The sequence below is a fragment of the Temnothorax americanus genome, unplaced genomic scaffold, assembly GCF_048541705.1.
Source record: "Temnothorax americanus isolate GAGA-0224 unplaced genomic scaffold, ASM4854170v1 Scaffold9, whole genome shotgun sequence".
NCBI classification, from domain to species: Eukaryota; Metazoa; Arthropoda; class Insecta; order Hymenoptera; family Formicidae; genus Temnothorax; species Temnothorax americanus.
The window spans coordinates 2,652,736-2,669,874 of NW_027509812.1; the positions used below are offsets into that span (position 1 = coordinate 2,652,736).

Genomic DNA, 17,139 nt, shown 5'->3' on the forward strand with positions numbered 1-17,139 from the left:
AGAGAACACGCAAACCATGTATTTGTATTTTCGTGAGAAAATTCCGACAAGAATATATATCTAATAAATGTTGACGTCGCCAACACGATCGTTAATGTCGTTTCACGTCGAAGTATAGTAAGTGACAAGTTACAAGATACGTGAGTAAGACAAACGCGTTTGGTGAGACAAGAAGAAATGCTGTATTTCTATAACCCACATAAAATTGCAGGCTCATAAAAAGTACCGTGGCGTGGACGTCCCGAGCAGGTTGACGTACACGTTGCACGACGCGACGCACGGCAAAATCGCATCACGTAGATAGATTAACCGCCGAATTGGCTAAACGAGTTTCGAAGCGACTCGGCAATAAAGTCTCACCGCGTCGACATTTTTATTTGCCGATGTTGTTGCACGGCCGGCCGTTTCATGCGCGTTTGCATTTTAACTTTCACCCGTACCTTCGCGGACTCTACGTGCCGGCTAAAACACGATATTGTATAGTGATCGTGCCCGCTCTGCGAGAAGAACGGTCATTGTTCTTTGAAAGCATCGCAAATTCGCGCCCGCGCGCCCGAAAGAGAAAGAGAAAGCACTCATTACATATGAACCACACTGCGTCGTTTATTTGTAAATTAAATTGTAATTGTGTTGAATACTTTGTATCCACGAGATAAGTTTACCCCTTTAAATAAAATAATTTAACGCGAAGATTCAAGTCGCGGAACATATGCTAACATATTTGCAGCTGGATTATCAGAAACCAAATAATTGTGACAATTCCACTAAGTGCAACAAAATGATGTAAAGTATCAAAATATGCGACACTTTTGGTATGATTAAATTTATGTAATGAACAATGTAATGATACTGAGCAAATTTTATTTTTATCGAAATATTACTGCAGGCGTATGTAACTGGAAAAATATATGAGAGAAAGAGTTAATTGAGCTAGGCTCTTACGATTAGTGAATGTTCAAAAAGAGGAACGATTGTCAGCGACGGTAGGTCGCGACGTGTTGTGTGACAGCTTCTAACGAAAATATCTCCCCCAGCTACCGCTGGCAGTTTAATGGATAAAGCGAGCCGTGTCCGGAACGGTCGGCCGAATCGCGTGAAATCCTGTCACAGATCAATCCGGGTAAAATCTGATTGCAATTAAGAGACGGGCAACACAGGCCGACGATAGGTGCACGTGCCTTTTGATTAAACGCACGCGGCGGGCGTGCGAATTGGAATGGGCGCGAGGCACGATTTTCTGTTCCCATCAATTCGGGAATCGTGAAAGTTACCTCATCTCCATCGGCGGTATTGCGGCAGTTTGATAGAACGCTGCACGATCCGCACGATTGAATCGTTCTCCACGCTCTCGATATCATTATTAATTCTCTGTCGCGAATCAAACTTATTCCGTGATAAAAAAATAGAAAAGAAGATCAGCTTAAGCGATTTTGAAAATCTTCCAGTACGAAATTTGCTTCTTGAACTAATGTTTGTAATTGAAATTTAATTAGTCATCTTGCAATCCAACTTTGACATTATTCATTTTGATATCTTTAGAGCGAACATTTCTAAAAATTCTTACCAATTTTCTGTTAAAGAAAGAATTATATATACACACCGGTTTTAAATTCTTCCTGATCAAAAAGCGAGGTAAATAGCCTCACGTCGCGTCAGCCACACACTTGTTCTACTTAAACGGGCAAGATGAACGTGCGCTGGCTCTTGGGCCCAGGTATTGTTAATATCGTATCATATTGCCGTCTAGTCAACGGTCGGACGAGCGCATGACGGCAAAAGCGATTGCCGCGTCTATTGTAAACAAAAGGCTTGCAGTAACGAAAGCACGGCACTTTAGTCAGTCCCGCAGAAATGCGGTTAAATGAATGTCGCGAACACCGCTCCGCCGCCGCCGTCACACGTGTACACAGCGGTTGGGTATAACATTGACGCTATTTCTTCCATGCATAATCCACTTTAGCGCGTATACGAGACAAAAGCGCCTGACGTAGAGTACACCGAGGAGTACACGTAGAGTAACATAGCAGTCGTCTAAATATCTGCCGCGCACTGGCCGACGACGAAAATGTTTGTGAAAAAGTGCGACGCGCGGTCATTTGGGATCGATTTGTACGAACGAACGGCGTCGGGCTGGCAGGTTTTACGTTGTACTATTATCGGGCGCGGCGGAAAGAAGAACAGATAAACGCTTAATTGGTCACCGCGGCGTTATACCAGTATATCATGATTAATGACAGCGAGTATTTTTCTGCATGATACAGAAATATGACAACAATATGAATCGTTTCTGATCGGATATCGCGCATTTTACTTAATTGTTCGTTAATATTTCTATTTTTAACGTTCGATTTAACACGCAAACTTTTTTTTATTATATAATAGTTTTATATTGCTAAGGCTAATTAAAACATAAAAATTATTTTATTCTCTTTCTCTCTGTTTCTTTATAACGTATAATTGTTTTTAATATGCATTTATCGTAAAAAAAAATAGCATTGTAAGTATTGGTAGAACGTATAACGATTAAATAGGTTCCTTATCATCCATCTGAAGTACCAGATTATAGCAACGCCGGTTCGATAAAGCCGGAAGATGAATCGGATTAGAGTTAAAACTTCACGCCCCGCGGAAAGTACAGCGCTTGGTCATAAGAGTAACTGCTTCCTGGCGACCAGGTGGATTAGTGGAGTAAGCCCAAGCGAGTGGAAGTGAATCAATAAGAAAGTTTTTAATTTAAAGTCCAATTTCTCCCGCAATTCCATTCACCCGCCGTATACCAGAAAAGGCTGACTTAAAGATTAACTTATGCTCGTTGACAAAAAAAGAGCCTGGCTAAATTCCCATCGGCAATTTCTTTTCGCAATCTCACACTCGCCTCTCATTATTTGGTTGAGAGATCGGATAATATGAAAGTTTGTCGAGATAGAGATCAGGAGGCAGCTTGCGGCTGGCTTTATATACATTTGCCGTTACTATTCCATTCCATTTTTCGCTCTCTCTCTCTCTCTCTCTCTCTCTCTCTCTTTCTCTCTCTTTCTTTCTTCCCTTTTCGTCTCTATCGCGCCGATCTTTAGTTCCAGTTATTGTCTTCTCTGCATTTTTAACGTTTTTTCTTCTTTTTTCCAATGACCGCAGAGATGCGCCAGGAGATTATTACCACCGTAGAGCGCCGCACCTCGTTCCATTATTCGAAGTGTTATTCCGGTATAATTTATCGATAAAAACACCGCTAATCGAGCAGTAACTGCGATTTGAAATTCTAAACGGTACATTGCGAAAAAGCGAGAGAATTGCCGTATTTTTCTATTGGCTCAAGTTCGTTAAGGTAATCTTTCATTTATTTGTTCATTATTTCTATTTATCTGTTTCGCATTTATCTGTTTTATCACCATGTTTGTTTGTCAGTAGATATAAGAAAATTTTAATTGGCATTTTACCACCATCAATGTTAAAAAAAATTAATTATAAATATATTGCGCAAAACTTGATGTATGCAAAAAAAGATTGGACATTCCGATCATTACGTACCCCGCAAGAAATTCACGTTACGGCAAATATGCGAGCCGGCTATCCGATTCTTCGGCGGTTTCGATTTTGCGAAATCTTCCTCTTTGCTCTCCGCAGCGCGCTCGAGGCCGCTGAGTTCTTTTCGGTGCGAGATTAAAGATTCCTGACCCCAATCCCTCAGCAAAGGATTATCCTAGAGATATTACCGTCATCGTCTACTCTTTTTCTCTTTCACTAGCTTTCATACCGTCCTATCCGCGGGTGGGAGGTGCCCTATTCCCCTCACGTTCGATTCGTGTTTTCGATATTTTTAGTCTCCCTTTCTCACATCATCCGCCGGCTATCATATATGCAATAACTGACCAGCAACGTTATGAAGAATATAGGGGAATTCAGCGTGAAAATCGTATACTACAAAAGTACCCGAAATATTTTCAGGTCGGAAAGAGAGGAACATGACGGAAAGAGAAAACGAGCGAGAGGAACAGAGGAGAGAGACGGAGAGCAAAATATAAAAACATTTTGCAGCGATATATGTATGCGCCGGTTATTTTGCAGTCCGTGGTGATGGTGAGTCTTTACAAGCAAGTTCCCGATTTACATAATCTTTGTCTTTACACCGCCTGTCTACATTTACATTCTCTCTTTTATTTTCATCTATAAATCCTTGTATCTATTGCAATTCTAACACGTAATATAAAAGCGGGCAAACAAAGCGGATGCTTTTGCATGTCGAGAAAAGAAGTAAAGCCGATAAACAGCCGCATTTAATGACGCTGGAGTAATGAGATTATCGACAGGTGTATCAAAAATAACGCACTTCAGGATATTGCATACATTGATATGCCGCGGAATAAGCAAGTTTTTTTCAGAGCTGCCTCGGCAATAGAGTTAAATCCTATTTCCACGGCAATCAATTTCGGCCGAAAGGAAATGCACTACCGCTAGACAGAAAATTTCTTTTGCGATGTGAGCGACATTTAACTTTATCATTTAAATTTCTAAATAATATGTGAACGAACGTCAATTTTCATTAATCAACGTTATTCTTGGTATTCGTTAATATTAATTAAGCAATTTCACTCAATTTGACAAAATTGCAATTACGAATAAATTAAGTAGCAAATAAAATGATTACAATGAAAAAAATCAACGTTGTAATTTCGCACGGCAAGCACATAGAAGATAAGATAAAGTGCACGATGACCGGCAGTAAGTAACGCGCGGCTTAATTGGCATTAATTAATGTTTTGTCGCGTGCGACGGAATGCAACATCCATTAACCAATGTCAAAAGTAAATTCAGGTTGAGGCCTGACGGGTATCGATTAAGGGCCGATAAGACAGTTTCATATTACGTAAAGTTCATGTAATGGATGATTAATGAAACGAAGTGCACGGCTACCGTGGGAGTGGCACTATAGCGAATCTTTCCAAAAATCGGGATCGCGTGTCGGTCGGCCATACTGATATTAATAACCAGGCAATCTATGGCAATTATTCGTTGTGCACGTGTGGATCTAACAAAGTTTTAATTTCCTTAGTCAGCAAAATAACTAATTACCTCGTAGATAAGGATTACGATACGATCACCGTTCGCAACTCTAAAAAAAAAAACAGATCCCGTAATGCTCATGACAATTATACGAGTTGCGACGCGAAGCCTCTGTTTCGGTGTAACAATGAGTTTATCGCAGCGCGATGTTGACGAATGCTCGAACGTTCATTTTCTTTGACACGCCCGCTTGAGATATTTCCTGGCGGTAGCGCGTTACTCGTCGGCAGCGACACCGGCATAATTGGCGACTTGTATTACAGCAACGTTACAGCACACGATTCCCCGTATCCGCCCTTCCCGGCCCGGTAGACACGGTATGTCGACAATTCCGACGTTTGCGCAGGAACGCCGAAATGGCCCATTCGCAGCTCTGCGTATTTGGGTCACGTTGACACAAGATTCTCAGATATTAGGATCGTCGGCTCCTTGGGTACCATCTCAACGAAGTGGAAGCTCTTTGCTCAGGTCTGATCAAGAAACGACGATTTTTAATGAGTGGCTTCTTCTCGTATACGTGCGACGTAATGCGTAATTGCTACGTAAAAGCGTAAAAATGCAACTTTTTTTTTGTCAAAAATTTCAGATAATGCTATCTCATTAATCTCATTAATCTATCGCACTTGTACTTTCGCGCTGATTCATCAGTATCAACGATCTTGTGCTGTTTAATTATTCTCACGATAATATCGTAACTTTAGCCGAGCGTTCGATCTCGCTTCGGCCGATTAAAAGGCCGCGATGAAAAACGGATTAGATCGCAAACGGGAAACAGATTGCCCGCGGGCACGATTGTGATTGCTTTCCGCAGAACGGACGACAGATGTTATCTATATCTATTCGTCGCAAACACGAGTCCGGACACGTAACGCGATCGCGCGAGCTGTCCTCAAAACCGAGTTGTAGAAACTCTCTCACGTAGCCGTGGCGGTTTAGAGCGGTAGTTGGTTTTAGGGATCAGAGAGAGAAAGAGAGAGGGAGAGAGAGAGCCGACGGTGCGGTATCTGGGATATAGTGTAACGGGCTCATCCGCGCGCGAGCTCCCACTTCCGGTAAGTTTGACCAATCGCCGCGGCTGGCTTCGGCCGCGCCGCAATTTCCGACCGCAGGCAAGGCGAGGAAAACGCCTTTCCCGGAGTTTCCTCTCCCTTGCGGGTTCGCCGGTTAATGCAGGTGCGCCGAGATACGGCGAGATAGTACGGACGACGGTATAGGGCGTATAGGTAGGTGTATCTTGGTGGAAGAAGTACGTGCGCCGCCAGAAAGGTAGCTTCGGGGCACAGCTGCGAGCGGCTACGACCACCCCCCCCCCCGATCCCCGATCTATAGAAGGTGCCATGCCACCGCTACCGCCACCGCCCTCACCTAGTCTAAATTACGGGGCTGGGTGGTAAGTGGCGGAAAGTGTAACGCCGGGGCTCAAAGCTTAAAGTAAACTTTAGTTTTCATGGCCGCGCATTTGTCTGACGCATAATTCGAAGTTCATTCCGCGCAAAATCCCGCCCGTATTTCCGCGCGCGGAATCCGCGTTCCCGTCTCTCGTCCACCGAGCTCTTCGTCGATTACTTAATTTCTTTGCTTGTTACTTCGGCGTTAGTCCTGTCCCAGTATTTGCGTGCCATTGTTCGCTCAAGCGTCCCCACTTGGCTTATCATTCGCTCGGCTTACCGTATAGCCGGTCAACTGTGCGAGAACGCGATTAATGCCTCAATTCCCAACGCAATATGCAGATAATCGAAACTTACGTAAGCGTGGATACTCCGTTGAGTCTCCGAGCATCACGGTCGGCCGCGTACGTAGACGTTATCGTGCACGATAGGACAATGCGCCTAAATGACCTTCGCATAGTGGATGGCTTCGCAAGGGAATATAATAATAAGACGGGACCAATGCGGATTTCAAGCACGTGCGCGCGGATCGCAATAAATCTTTTATTATTTTATCGTTATAATAGCGAATGTTGGAAAGTGTGTCGCGCGATCGTGTATCCCGCGAGTGTTTCGCGTTGCGTCCCATGTTTATCCTTATTCTCACGGTTCGGTCGGACATACGTCGCGATACATTTCACATTCTCGGGCGGAGGAGTCGAAATGAGAAAAGTTTTTGCAGCGTAATAGCGACGGCCAGATATAAAGCTTCCTTTTTCTTGCGCCCCCACCGGCTCTTGATCCGGGAGCCGCCGGCGGGATTAACGCTCCGAAATGGCGCGATATAGCGCGAGAAATAATAAAAGGTATAAAAAGAGCCGTGCCGGGGGGCGCGGCTCGAAGAGCAGCGACGAGAAGGCGGATGAAACGAATGGGGCTTGAAACTCTTTAACGACGCTTCGTAACATCCGGCCAGATACATGACGAAATTCTCGTTTCATATATATCGGCGCTCTCGTTTCATGGCGCAATCTCCTATCGGGAAATGTGCGATAACTTGCAGAATGGTAAAAACTTTAGAAACCGCTAATCGCAAGTATTAAGTCCCCCCCCCCAAAAAAAATTTCCAACATATAAGATGTCATTACTCGGATCACATTTTTGCTAACTATTCTATTCTTTTTTATCTGTGAGTGTAAGTGAGAGCGCATTTAAGCGTAATATTAATTAAACTGTCATTTAATCAACACTTTACTTCTCTATGAAATTTGTATTTTTCAAATCATCGTGAGTCATGTGGAATCCAAATAATTGAAAATCGAGAAACGCCCGCAAGAGCAACGCTGCCGTCAAAGGCCGAACTTCGCTCGGAAAAACGGACACCATTCTGACAAAATTGGCGATCGATATCTCGCGGATCGTCTAATTAATTCGTTCGCGGTGCTCTATCCTAACGTGACTCGCGCGCAGAGTAGACGTCTCGTCCGCTTACATTGATCCCGGCTGCACAAAAATAAAGAGTCGCAGAGCAGATGAGAAAGGGAAGATAAGGTAGGTCGTGAGGTAACTACCCGTATACTATATATTCTCGGAACATTTACCATCAGGATTTCCCCAGGTGGCTGCTGTCACGTGCCACTAGGACACGTGCCAGGCGTACGTCCGAAGGGGCTAAGAGCCTCCTCGCGCCTCCCGTTTCCCTCACATCCACTTCAATCTCTCGTTCCTTTTTTTTTCTCCCCATCCGCATTGTCCTTTTCCTTTTCTCTCTCGCTGAGCGCTCTCTGCAAGGCAGAGATCCCGCAGGAGAAAAATCGCGGAGACAAAAGGATGTGCGAGCCGCGCGCGCGCCGGTAGGGCTGTTCGCGGGGGAGGAAGGGCTCGAGTCGCTTCGCGCACTTTACATCCCGTGTCCACGCTCATCTCGCGTCCGCTCTTCGTATCGCGAGCGGCGCGTTACGCTTCCTCTGTTCTCTGACTTGGAGCCGGACGCTCGTAACGTCGGATTAACGAGTAAACCGAGATTAACAGCCAAATCCCTGAAAATTTATGCGCCACTCGAGTCGCCGGCGTTTTCTTTAACTCATAAATCAACCGCGCGCGCCTTGCCGTAATCTCGTATATAAAACGTTGGATGTCGATATCCCCGATTGTCGTTCAGATTAAACGGCGCGATGCTAAATGCATTTTAAAAAAACCGCAAACGGTGCTATTGCCGGAGAATGCGAAAACATCGGATTTCGCGGAAGCGCAGACGGCGACGCCGAGTATCGCGAAAAGGTAACATTGATATGCGAATATGTATATTCGAGCCGCGAGTAGGAAATTCATAAACTTCACGCATGATGGAAGTTCGATAATTCTATTCGCATTGATTCGTATCTACAATCAACGTAAATTTAGATGCGCGCACGATTAAATGAAATGCAAGGAAAGGCAGGGAGGGAAAAAAGAAGTCTCGGATTCGACTAATCGGATACGAATCAGATGTGAAATTTCTACTATATCCCGCAGCGCTATACGTTTCACCCGCGTCCCCCCTATGCGGAGAGATTTTAATTAATTCTATCTTTGCTCTCGTCCGGCCAATATTTAGTTAGCAAAATCAAAAGGAACAAATATATCAAAATATTCCATGTCCCCGGAATAAAAGAGATTGCCAATAAACTGACAGGGTTCGTTGATAATGAATGCGTGCGCGCGTTTGCTCTGTGAACATATGATGTAACGTATATTTCTTCATCTAGTCTATTTAGAAGAAGGAAATCCCGTGCCCATAAACCCGTGGACCCCGCCGATACATTGGGCGATGGTTGCGCGAGACGCGCATCTCGCGTCATCAGGAAGAATCGTAAAAAAGGAGAATCTGCGAAACGCCAGGCAGCCGTCTGTCCGGTGAATTTACGGGCGGCGTCGAGTTGAGAGCGCGCACTCGAGGCGAGGTCCGCCAGAAAAATGGCAGGTAAATGGAACGGGGGAGGAGGGCAAAAGATTGTTCACGGCGGATAGAAAAAGTGACCCGTCTCCCCAGCGCCGACAACCATCTACGTCTCCCTTTCGCGCGCGCGCGAGCGAGCAACCCCTTTCTTCCAATCCTTTGTCACATTCGCCGGTGAGTATTCATATCCCTTCCGTCGCGTCGCCGCTATACCGGATTGAAGAATCGGGACACTTTTCAACCTGCTACGAGCAATGTAATCTCCCGTCTTCCCTTCGCGAACTAATACGCACGGTCTACCGTATTTTTTTTCGCCGGCACGCATATATATGTACGCGTGATGCGGGATATTTCCGACGTATGCAACGGACAGTAGAACGTATGTCCAGGAAATACCATTAATTCTTTCGAAATGTATTCGCGATTCGGTGGAAAGAGATTCAACGATATATACATGTGAGATGAAATTGTACAAATAAAACGCAAGTGTCATAACTATATATGTTTACGAGAAGGAACGAAAACGGGCGCGAAAACGGACGGCGAAACGCGACGCGTTTCTTTCAGTGCGTATCTTTCGATTTTCCGCGCTCTCCTGCTCCATCTGTTTCCTACGTGTTCGTCCCGTGTATCCATATTGCTCCCACGCTGAGAGTACTTCGTTTCATGCTTCTCAAACTCACGAAACCCCAAGCGAAAGCTGTCAGATTAAAAGTGGATATTCGAGCGCACTGCTCTCGTCGACGCAGAGACTGCATCTGCATGCGCGATCCCCTCATCTTTGGTTCTTTGCACTCATTCTTTCTAATCCAAGAGGTTCAAATGAGCAAAAGCATCGGTTGTCAGGATGAGTGTTACGTCAGGCACTATACTATCATTACTGCCAAGATCCATTCGTTGAAGTAAAGAGCTTTTGTACCTTTCTCCGCGCGTGTTCTTGACTTGTACAGAATTATTTATCCCGTAAGAAATATACAGAGAAGAAGATACATAACTTAAAGATAACTCTCGCTTGAGAGCGAACCCGTTGGAATTTCCGCTAATTTTATGCGATAAACGAACATTGTTTTACGAGAAATGACTGTTTCAAGATGGATAATAGTAATGAACAAGTTTTCTCTCCACATAGCGGCCCATTAGATATTTTATATCAACTCATTCCAATAGTTCTCATAGTTCTATTAAACTATGTACCGTTGCGCGCTAGCTTTGCCCGTTCCCGTGATCTACCGCGCACAAATTGGAGCAGAAAACTACTTTCCTGAGACCGCCACTTTCCTTATTGTGCGAAGGGCGAGACTCTTAAAAATGCTTTGAAAATTTGCGAAGCGTGGGAGAGACTTCGGCGATGAAATTAATTCGGAGTACGTCGTTTGGTGAGTCTCGCGGCGAGACTTTCTTCGGAATAGTTTACGAGCGTGTGTTCTCAGCCTTTTGCAAGCCTTTAAACGGATTTCACGGTACGCCCGCGTAATTAGATTATTTATCGCGGTTGACCGTATTATTTCGCAAAGATCTTTTCCCTCCACGGGAATTGTGCCGCGAAGACAAACTCAGTGTGCCACCCTGTCGAGAGCTTTTAACGATTATTAAGGACCAACGTTTCGCGTACCCTTGTTTTCTCGTCTCTCATTGACATGATTGTTCTACTTCACGATGAACATAAAAGAAGAGAGCGACGAAAAGGGGATTCTCGAACGAATCACGTACGTACTTACTTAGATAGTTATTGTCACAATTCGGAAAAAAATTTGGCCTTTAGAACGCAGCTTTGAAGATATTAATATGTAAATGATTTAATACGATATTATCGAATATCGTATCATAACTTTAATAACAAAAAAATGGATGGTGTGATTTTCACCCCGTTACGTGTTACATTATTTCATGAATATTTCATCGAGCTATGTACCTGTAATGTTGCATCATCAATTATTTCTCTCTTGCGCAAGGTAACGCGAACGTAAAAATAACTGATTTACGATACCAATTAAATGCAATCATCAAGCAATCAATATTATACAGTTGACTAAAGTTTTACAGCATGATTTTATAATATATATAATTCAAACGCTACGATTCGCACATCGCGAAAAATGATGTGAGTCATAAGCTTCAAACAAGTTCCTTCTTCCAATTTTGTCAAAAGAAGTTTGCTGTAAGAAGTCAATAATAGGTCATCATGTAGCGTAGAATATAAGTAATCGTGTCATCGCGTCTTTTATCCGAAATTGCGACATCTTCTCGGGAAATGTGAAATTTTATTCCCCGAGGACGGCAAAAAGTCCCCCTCCCCTCCCCCTTCTCCCGCGCGCCGTCCTATGAATCACGACAGCGCGAGAAAGGAGAGCCGATGACGCAAACTTTTAAACTGCCAACGTCCCGTTTGCGCCATCGTCCGACCGTTGACAAGTCGGGGAAAGTCCACGGGCTCCTCTCCCGCGGGATAAAGTTGTCGGCGGACTGACGATAAGGAGAGAGGAAGCGACCGCCGCGATGAAAGGCGATAAATAAGGCTCGATTGGATTCCTGCTAGCGGTCCTGAAACTTTCGCCGCGACGAGGTAGCCCTTTAACTCTCCTATACCGTGCTACCCGTGCGCTCTCGCCGACTCGCGACTCTCCCTAACTATCCATGACTCTCCCCTTCTGTCCATTCGGCCGCTAACTACCGGACTAACTGGATTAACTGACCTCTCCTCAGGCGGAAACAAGACCGCACTTCGCCATCACGGTATGACTCGACGCTTATCTGTATCACTAGGCCGCTTCTGATAACGATTATTTCTCGGGGTGTCTATTTCATAATTCAACTCTTTCATTTCAATTTTTCATTGAAAGACTTTAATTGCGGGTTCTGAAAGGTGCAAAATTGCGCTCAGATATTTTCATTTATGGCATCTTTTACGGTATTTATATCAGATCAGATTTTTATTTAAATTTTCTATAAATAATATTCGATATACTACTTATACTACCTACCTAACTACCATTTCAATGAAAATTTCATATTTTGTGTAGCAGGGAGTTACATATATTTTAAAAATTTCAGTTTTCGTAAATAAAAATAAATTGCTGTATCTCCATCAGGATTGATTTGCGACCTACGTCGATTGGACATTTTTGTGCTGTTCTATTTTTAGTGCTACGTGCTCCTAATTATCTTTGTTTAACAAATAATACACAAACATATGATATTTAAAAGAGGTAACAAATGATATGACGCACATTAAAAGATATAATAAAATAATAAGAAATGTCTGTGCAATAAATTAAAAAAAAATTAATTTTTATTATAATCATTATTAAAAGTAAAAGAAATTAAATAATACAGAAAAAACCTAACATCCTACAGAAATAATTTTATGAATTTTACTCGCAAAAATATTAGACATAGAGGTAATTCATCATATAAAAAATATTTAAAAAACAGCTAGCACTATTTAGGCGTATATCAAAGATGTAGTGTAAGCAGAAACAAGACCAACATTATTCCTCATAAGATTCTTACTCTTTGAAGTTTAATACAACAGGTAATTTTGAATTACGGGACACGACAGTTGAGCGCTCTGATGCGAAAGTGATGGCTAAGTATGCACTCATTATTTCGCAAAGAAAGTCTATAATTTCGTCATTATGAGAAAGAACAGAAGCGTTCAAGTTTATAAAAATGCAAGCGCTGCGACATCCCTATTTCCATAATATACTGCCGCATCAGCGATGAAGATCGCTGTGCGGTTAAAAATGGAAGAAAAAGTGGTGAAAATTCGAATAATTGAATTTGCCGGTCTTATAGATGAGAATATGTATTATCCTTTATCATTGGCGTCTTATTTTAAAAAATATATTCTTTAAGGCTCATTGTACGATCTATCTCTTCAGACATTAAGTATTACATATTTAAATAAAATGGACTTTAATGGAGTCAAAAGTTTCACTTCTAAAGAGTGATTTTACAAAAAGATATTCTAACAACGTCTGAATATACTTTTCCAAGTGAAAGCATCGGAAATATAGTCAGGTCGATCGTTCCATCCTGGCGAGCAGACTCTCTTTAGTGAAGGATTATGACTTTTTATGCGTTGCGAGTCTCTCTTTATCGACGCGCTCCCGTAGACCCCTTCGGAGCCGCTGTATGAATAGCGCCTATTCGAGGACGCGCCAATGCAACGACCTTGAGTTCTTGGAAACGAGCATAAGGGACGTCGTCGGGCCTCGACGGTCCAAGTTTCCATTTATCTCGAGCATTCATATTCCCGAAGGAGCCGTCAACGTCGTCAGGACAGGAAGATCTCCGTCGAATTATGACCGGAGGGCCCTCCCCCTTATAGAGGCAAAGGGCTCCCAAGGATTGACCGTAGCCAGGAGATCCCGCCATAGAACTCGATCAAATATAAAACGCGCGAATCCTGGCTTACCGCTCGTCCTATTCTTCGATATCGGAGTCAATCCTAGTTTACAGTCGCCGTATATGTCACGAAAGATCGGAGAAGTCTCGAATCCGCAATGCGATACATATATACATATTTCAGAAGGTACCTCCGATCGGGGTAAGAGAGTAGAAGGTGACACACCCGGCGTGATACACCCGCGGAAGGCAACGGCGGACGGTGTCGTTTCTTCTTTATCGAAACTTCGCGAACGGCGGTAGCTTATACGCGTCCGTTTCAGTTTCAATGAGGAATATTAAGCTTGATCGACAATAATATTTTGATGCGTAAACAAGTTCCAAGCAATCCATATCCACCGGTCGAGACGAGATCCCCGGGTTATTGCATTTATAGCCGACGCATTACACGCTAACCCATGGCACGAGCCGTTGTCTGGTCGGAATTGCCACTGGCTCGAATGATAAATTGAAATACCATCGGATTCGCGAGAGATTACTATTAGAGAGCTATGAGCGCCAGTTTGTACAACCTGCGAAGATCCTTTCTCGTAGAACGTTTCTCGCGTGAAGAATTAGTAGCGAGCGCTACACAGATTTGGAACTCAATTATCGCAAAAAAGTCTATTCGTGTTGCTAAAAACGGACAAGTAGCATGTGACTCTTGCGACACCAGTGATCAAATCACCAGCAGAGATTCCACGTGCATAGGGTACTTTCGCAATGACACGTTCGAGAAAAATTCCGTGCGTCAATACTGGATTCCTGCGCTGTATATTAAATTCTTTGCACACGCGCGCAGAATAATTGTTAAATTCCTATGCTTAATGTTGTAGATTCAATATTCAAACTGATTTGAAACGTACAAGCTGATTTGAAAACGATTTTTAAGGGCTTTTCAATATTAATATTCTGCTCGTGACGGGCGCAAAAAACGCGATATCTATTTCTACGTTTTAAGATAAACTCATCACATACATAGCTACAGAGTTATTATTGTTCTTAAAACTTTAATTTACCCCGTAATAGCTCCGGGTATTTTTCATCATGCATGCATTGATGAACGAGGTAATAACGCTCGTTTGATGTTTTGCATCTGATGCTTTTAAAACGAGACTGGGTTTTCCAAAAAAAAACCAGACTATGACACGCGGGAAATATGACATATGTTTTCGCCCGCATAATCCATGTAAATCTGAGTTCTTTTTATATTTTTTGCAACGCAATCTCCATATTTGTCGATTAAATTCGGCAAACGCACGTAAAAATTTACTCATTTATCTCCGATAGTCTTCTTTCGTTGTTTGAATGACGATAAATATTGCGAAATTGATTAATGTGCATAGCATGGCTATGCGCGCAACTACACGGTCGCCATTAAAAATATGCAGTATTCAAACGAAAGCGAATATAAATGGCGGATATCGACGAACTAAAGAAAAAAAAACTGCGTTACTCGACGGCTTTTGCCGCGAGTACTTCGCACTCGCGACAGCGCGTTATCGTCTCACTTTTCACTCCTCACCCTCTCCCCCAACTTCCTGCATAGCGTACGGTCGCGTGCGGGGACCAAGCTGACGTTTTAATACCGATGCTCGACGGCAATGCATTATTACGCAATTACGCCTCGATAGCGGGATAATCGAGTCCTCTGTTTCAATTATAAGGCGCCGCCTGGAACGGCGTAACGAATATCACAAATTACAAAAGATAACGTTATTCACTCGTCGAAAAAAAAAAAGAGCGTTCCGTCCACGTCGGGAAGAGAATATTACCCGTGTCGCTGCCTTTTTCCTCCCTGCCGTTCGCGCATTCATCGTTCCCCATTCATCACGATGAAACATCATCAACGAAGTAAAGGTAAACTATCCACCGACGCAAAACCGCGCCGCGCGACGTTACGTTGCAGTAATAATTGAACGGTCGTTCGCGCGCATCACCGTCGGCGCACACCTGTTTTTGCACACCGGTCAGGATGTCAGCGCGGAGGGACAACGCGTATTTGCGACGATTACGAGCGGGCTGTCGCAGTCCGCCTAATGAGACATATCCGCGCTGTAGCGCTTGGTATTCTGGAGCCGTTTGGATCCCGCGCGCGTTCCCCCATCTCCCCCAAGCGGCAGATTCGCGTCTTCATGGTTTGCGATTCAAATGCGGTTTCAAACTCTAAAGTGCCACCGTCTCCCGCATTACGCCGGGCTATGTAACTCGAAACTCGCAGTAAAATCTCACGCAAGAATTACTCATGTTCTCGAGATCTCGGCGCAAAGGGATATACACTCGTGCGCGCGCGAACATAATCGCGCTCGAACCCTCTTCGTCGAGAGCGGGATAAGGTATCCGTTTGTAGTCGGAGCTGAAGAAACTGCAGCCGCCGCGTGCCTCCTCGTGCTCGGGTCGTATGCCGCCCTTCAACATCCACGCTCGCGTGAAGTTTGTGCTGACGCTTTAATATTGCGCCGACTCGCCCGATGCTTTATTATGCGATTACGTAGCGATGACGGAATAATCAAATGGGGTAGCAGAGAAACGACTTGGCGAGGAAGGAAGAAAAGAGGGATAAGAAAGGGAAGTCGAGGAAAAATGGAAAAGCGAAGCGACACAGAAAGGAAAAAAATAGAGGAAAGCGAGACCGGAGGATAGTAAGGAAGTGAAAAAGGGCAGCTATTATGGAAGGAAAGGATAGAGATGAAAGGAGGGAGAGAAAGGGCAGAAGGAATTTAGATGACTAGCAGGTTTATCCAGCAGAATGGAAGGATAGAGCCCGGGATAATGCTATACCTGGAGAAATAATTGCGGGCCACCCCGACGAATCGACGATGAGATTCCGCGCGCCGCCGGTATAATTTGAATATATTCTAATGAAACGATTCCTCGGCGCGGCTTCTCTCTTACCCTTTTCAAAAGAAAAAAAAATGCGTCGTTGAAGGGAGGGAAATGATAATTGCGAAAATCGTCGACGGGGTAACACGGGGAAGGCCCAGGTAAAACCTCTTTTCGCTCGCGCACACTGGTCGATTCAACCGATCGTTTTTGGTTTGGCGAACAATAAATTCGCTAACACGGAATTATAGTCGTGGCGATAAAGCTCCCATCGGTGCCGCGAAAAATGGTGACGAGCGAGAGGAATTATTTTCGGTTAACGGCTCGTTGGCGCCGATGAGACTTTAACGTGCACGCGGAACTTGGAAACTACCTGCATGCCGCTGATGCCGAGTGAACGATTTAATATTGAACGTAAACGAACGTTAACGTTGAATATTTCAGGAAGGTATATTGCAAACGCTCTTACATGTGCTCACAAATAACAAAAAATTATTTAGACAGCTAAAATATAACCGTAGTTATTTTGTGAAAATATCTGTCGCTAACATTAAATTCGAGTAT

At 43.8% G+C, this 17,139-nt stretch overlaps 2 protein-coding genes across 7 annotated transcripts in view; one reads left to right on the forward strand and one right to left on the reverse strand.

Annotated features, from left to right (window-relative positions):
* The window catches only part of LOC143908059 (synaptogenesis protein syg-1), a 356,526-nt gene that overhangs the window by 189,763 nt on the left and 149,624 nt on the right, over positions 1–17,139 (reverse strand). The window lies entirely within an intron of this gene.
* LOC143908061 (uncharacterized) overlaps positions 1–17,139 on the forward strand; it is a 217,848-nt gene that overhangs the window by 43,852 nt on the left and 156,857 nt on the right. The window contains exon 3 of the mRNA XM_077425342.1: positions 3,946–4,077. Within this exon, the coding sequence (XP_077281468.1) occupies positions 4,042–4,077 (36 nt within the window). The 5' untranslated portion in view covers positions 3,946–4,041. The remainder of the gene's footprint in view (positions 1–3,945; positions 4,078–17,139) is intronic.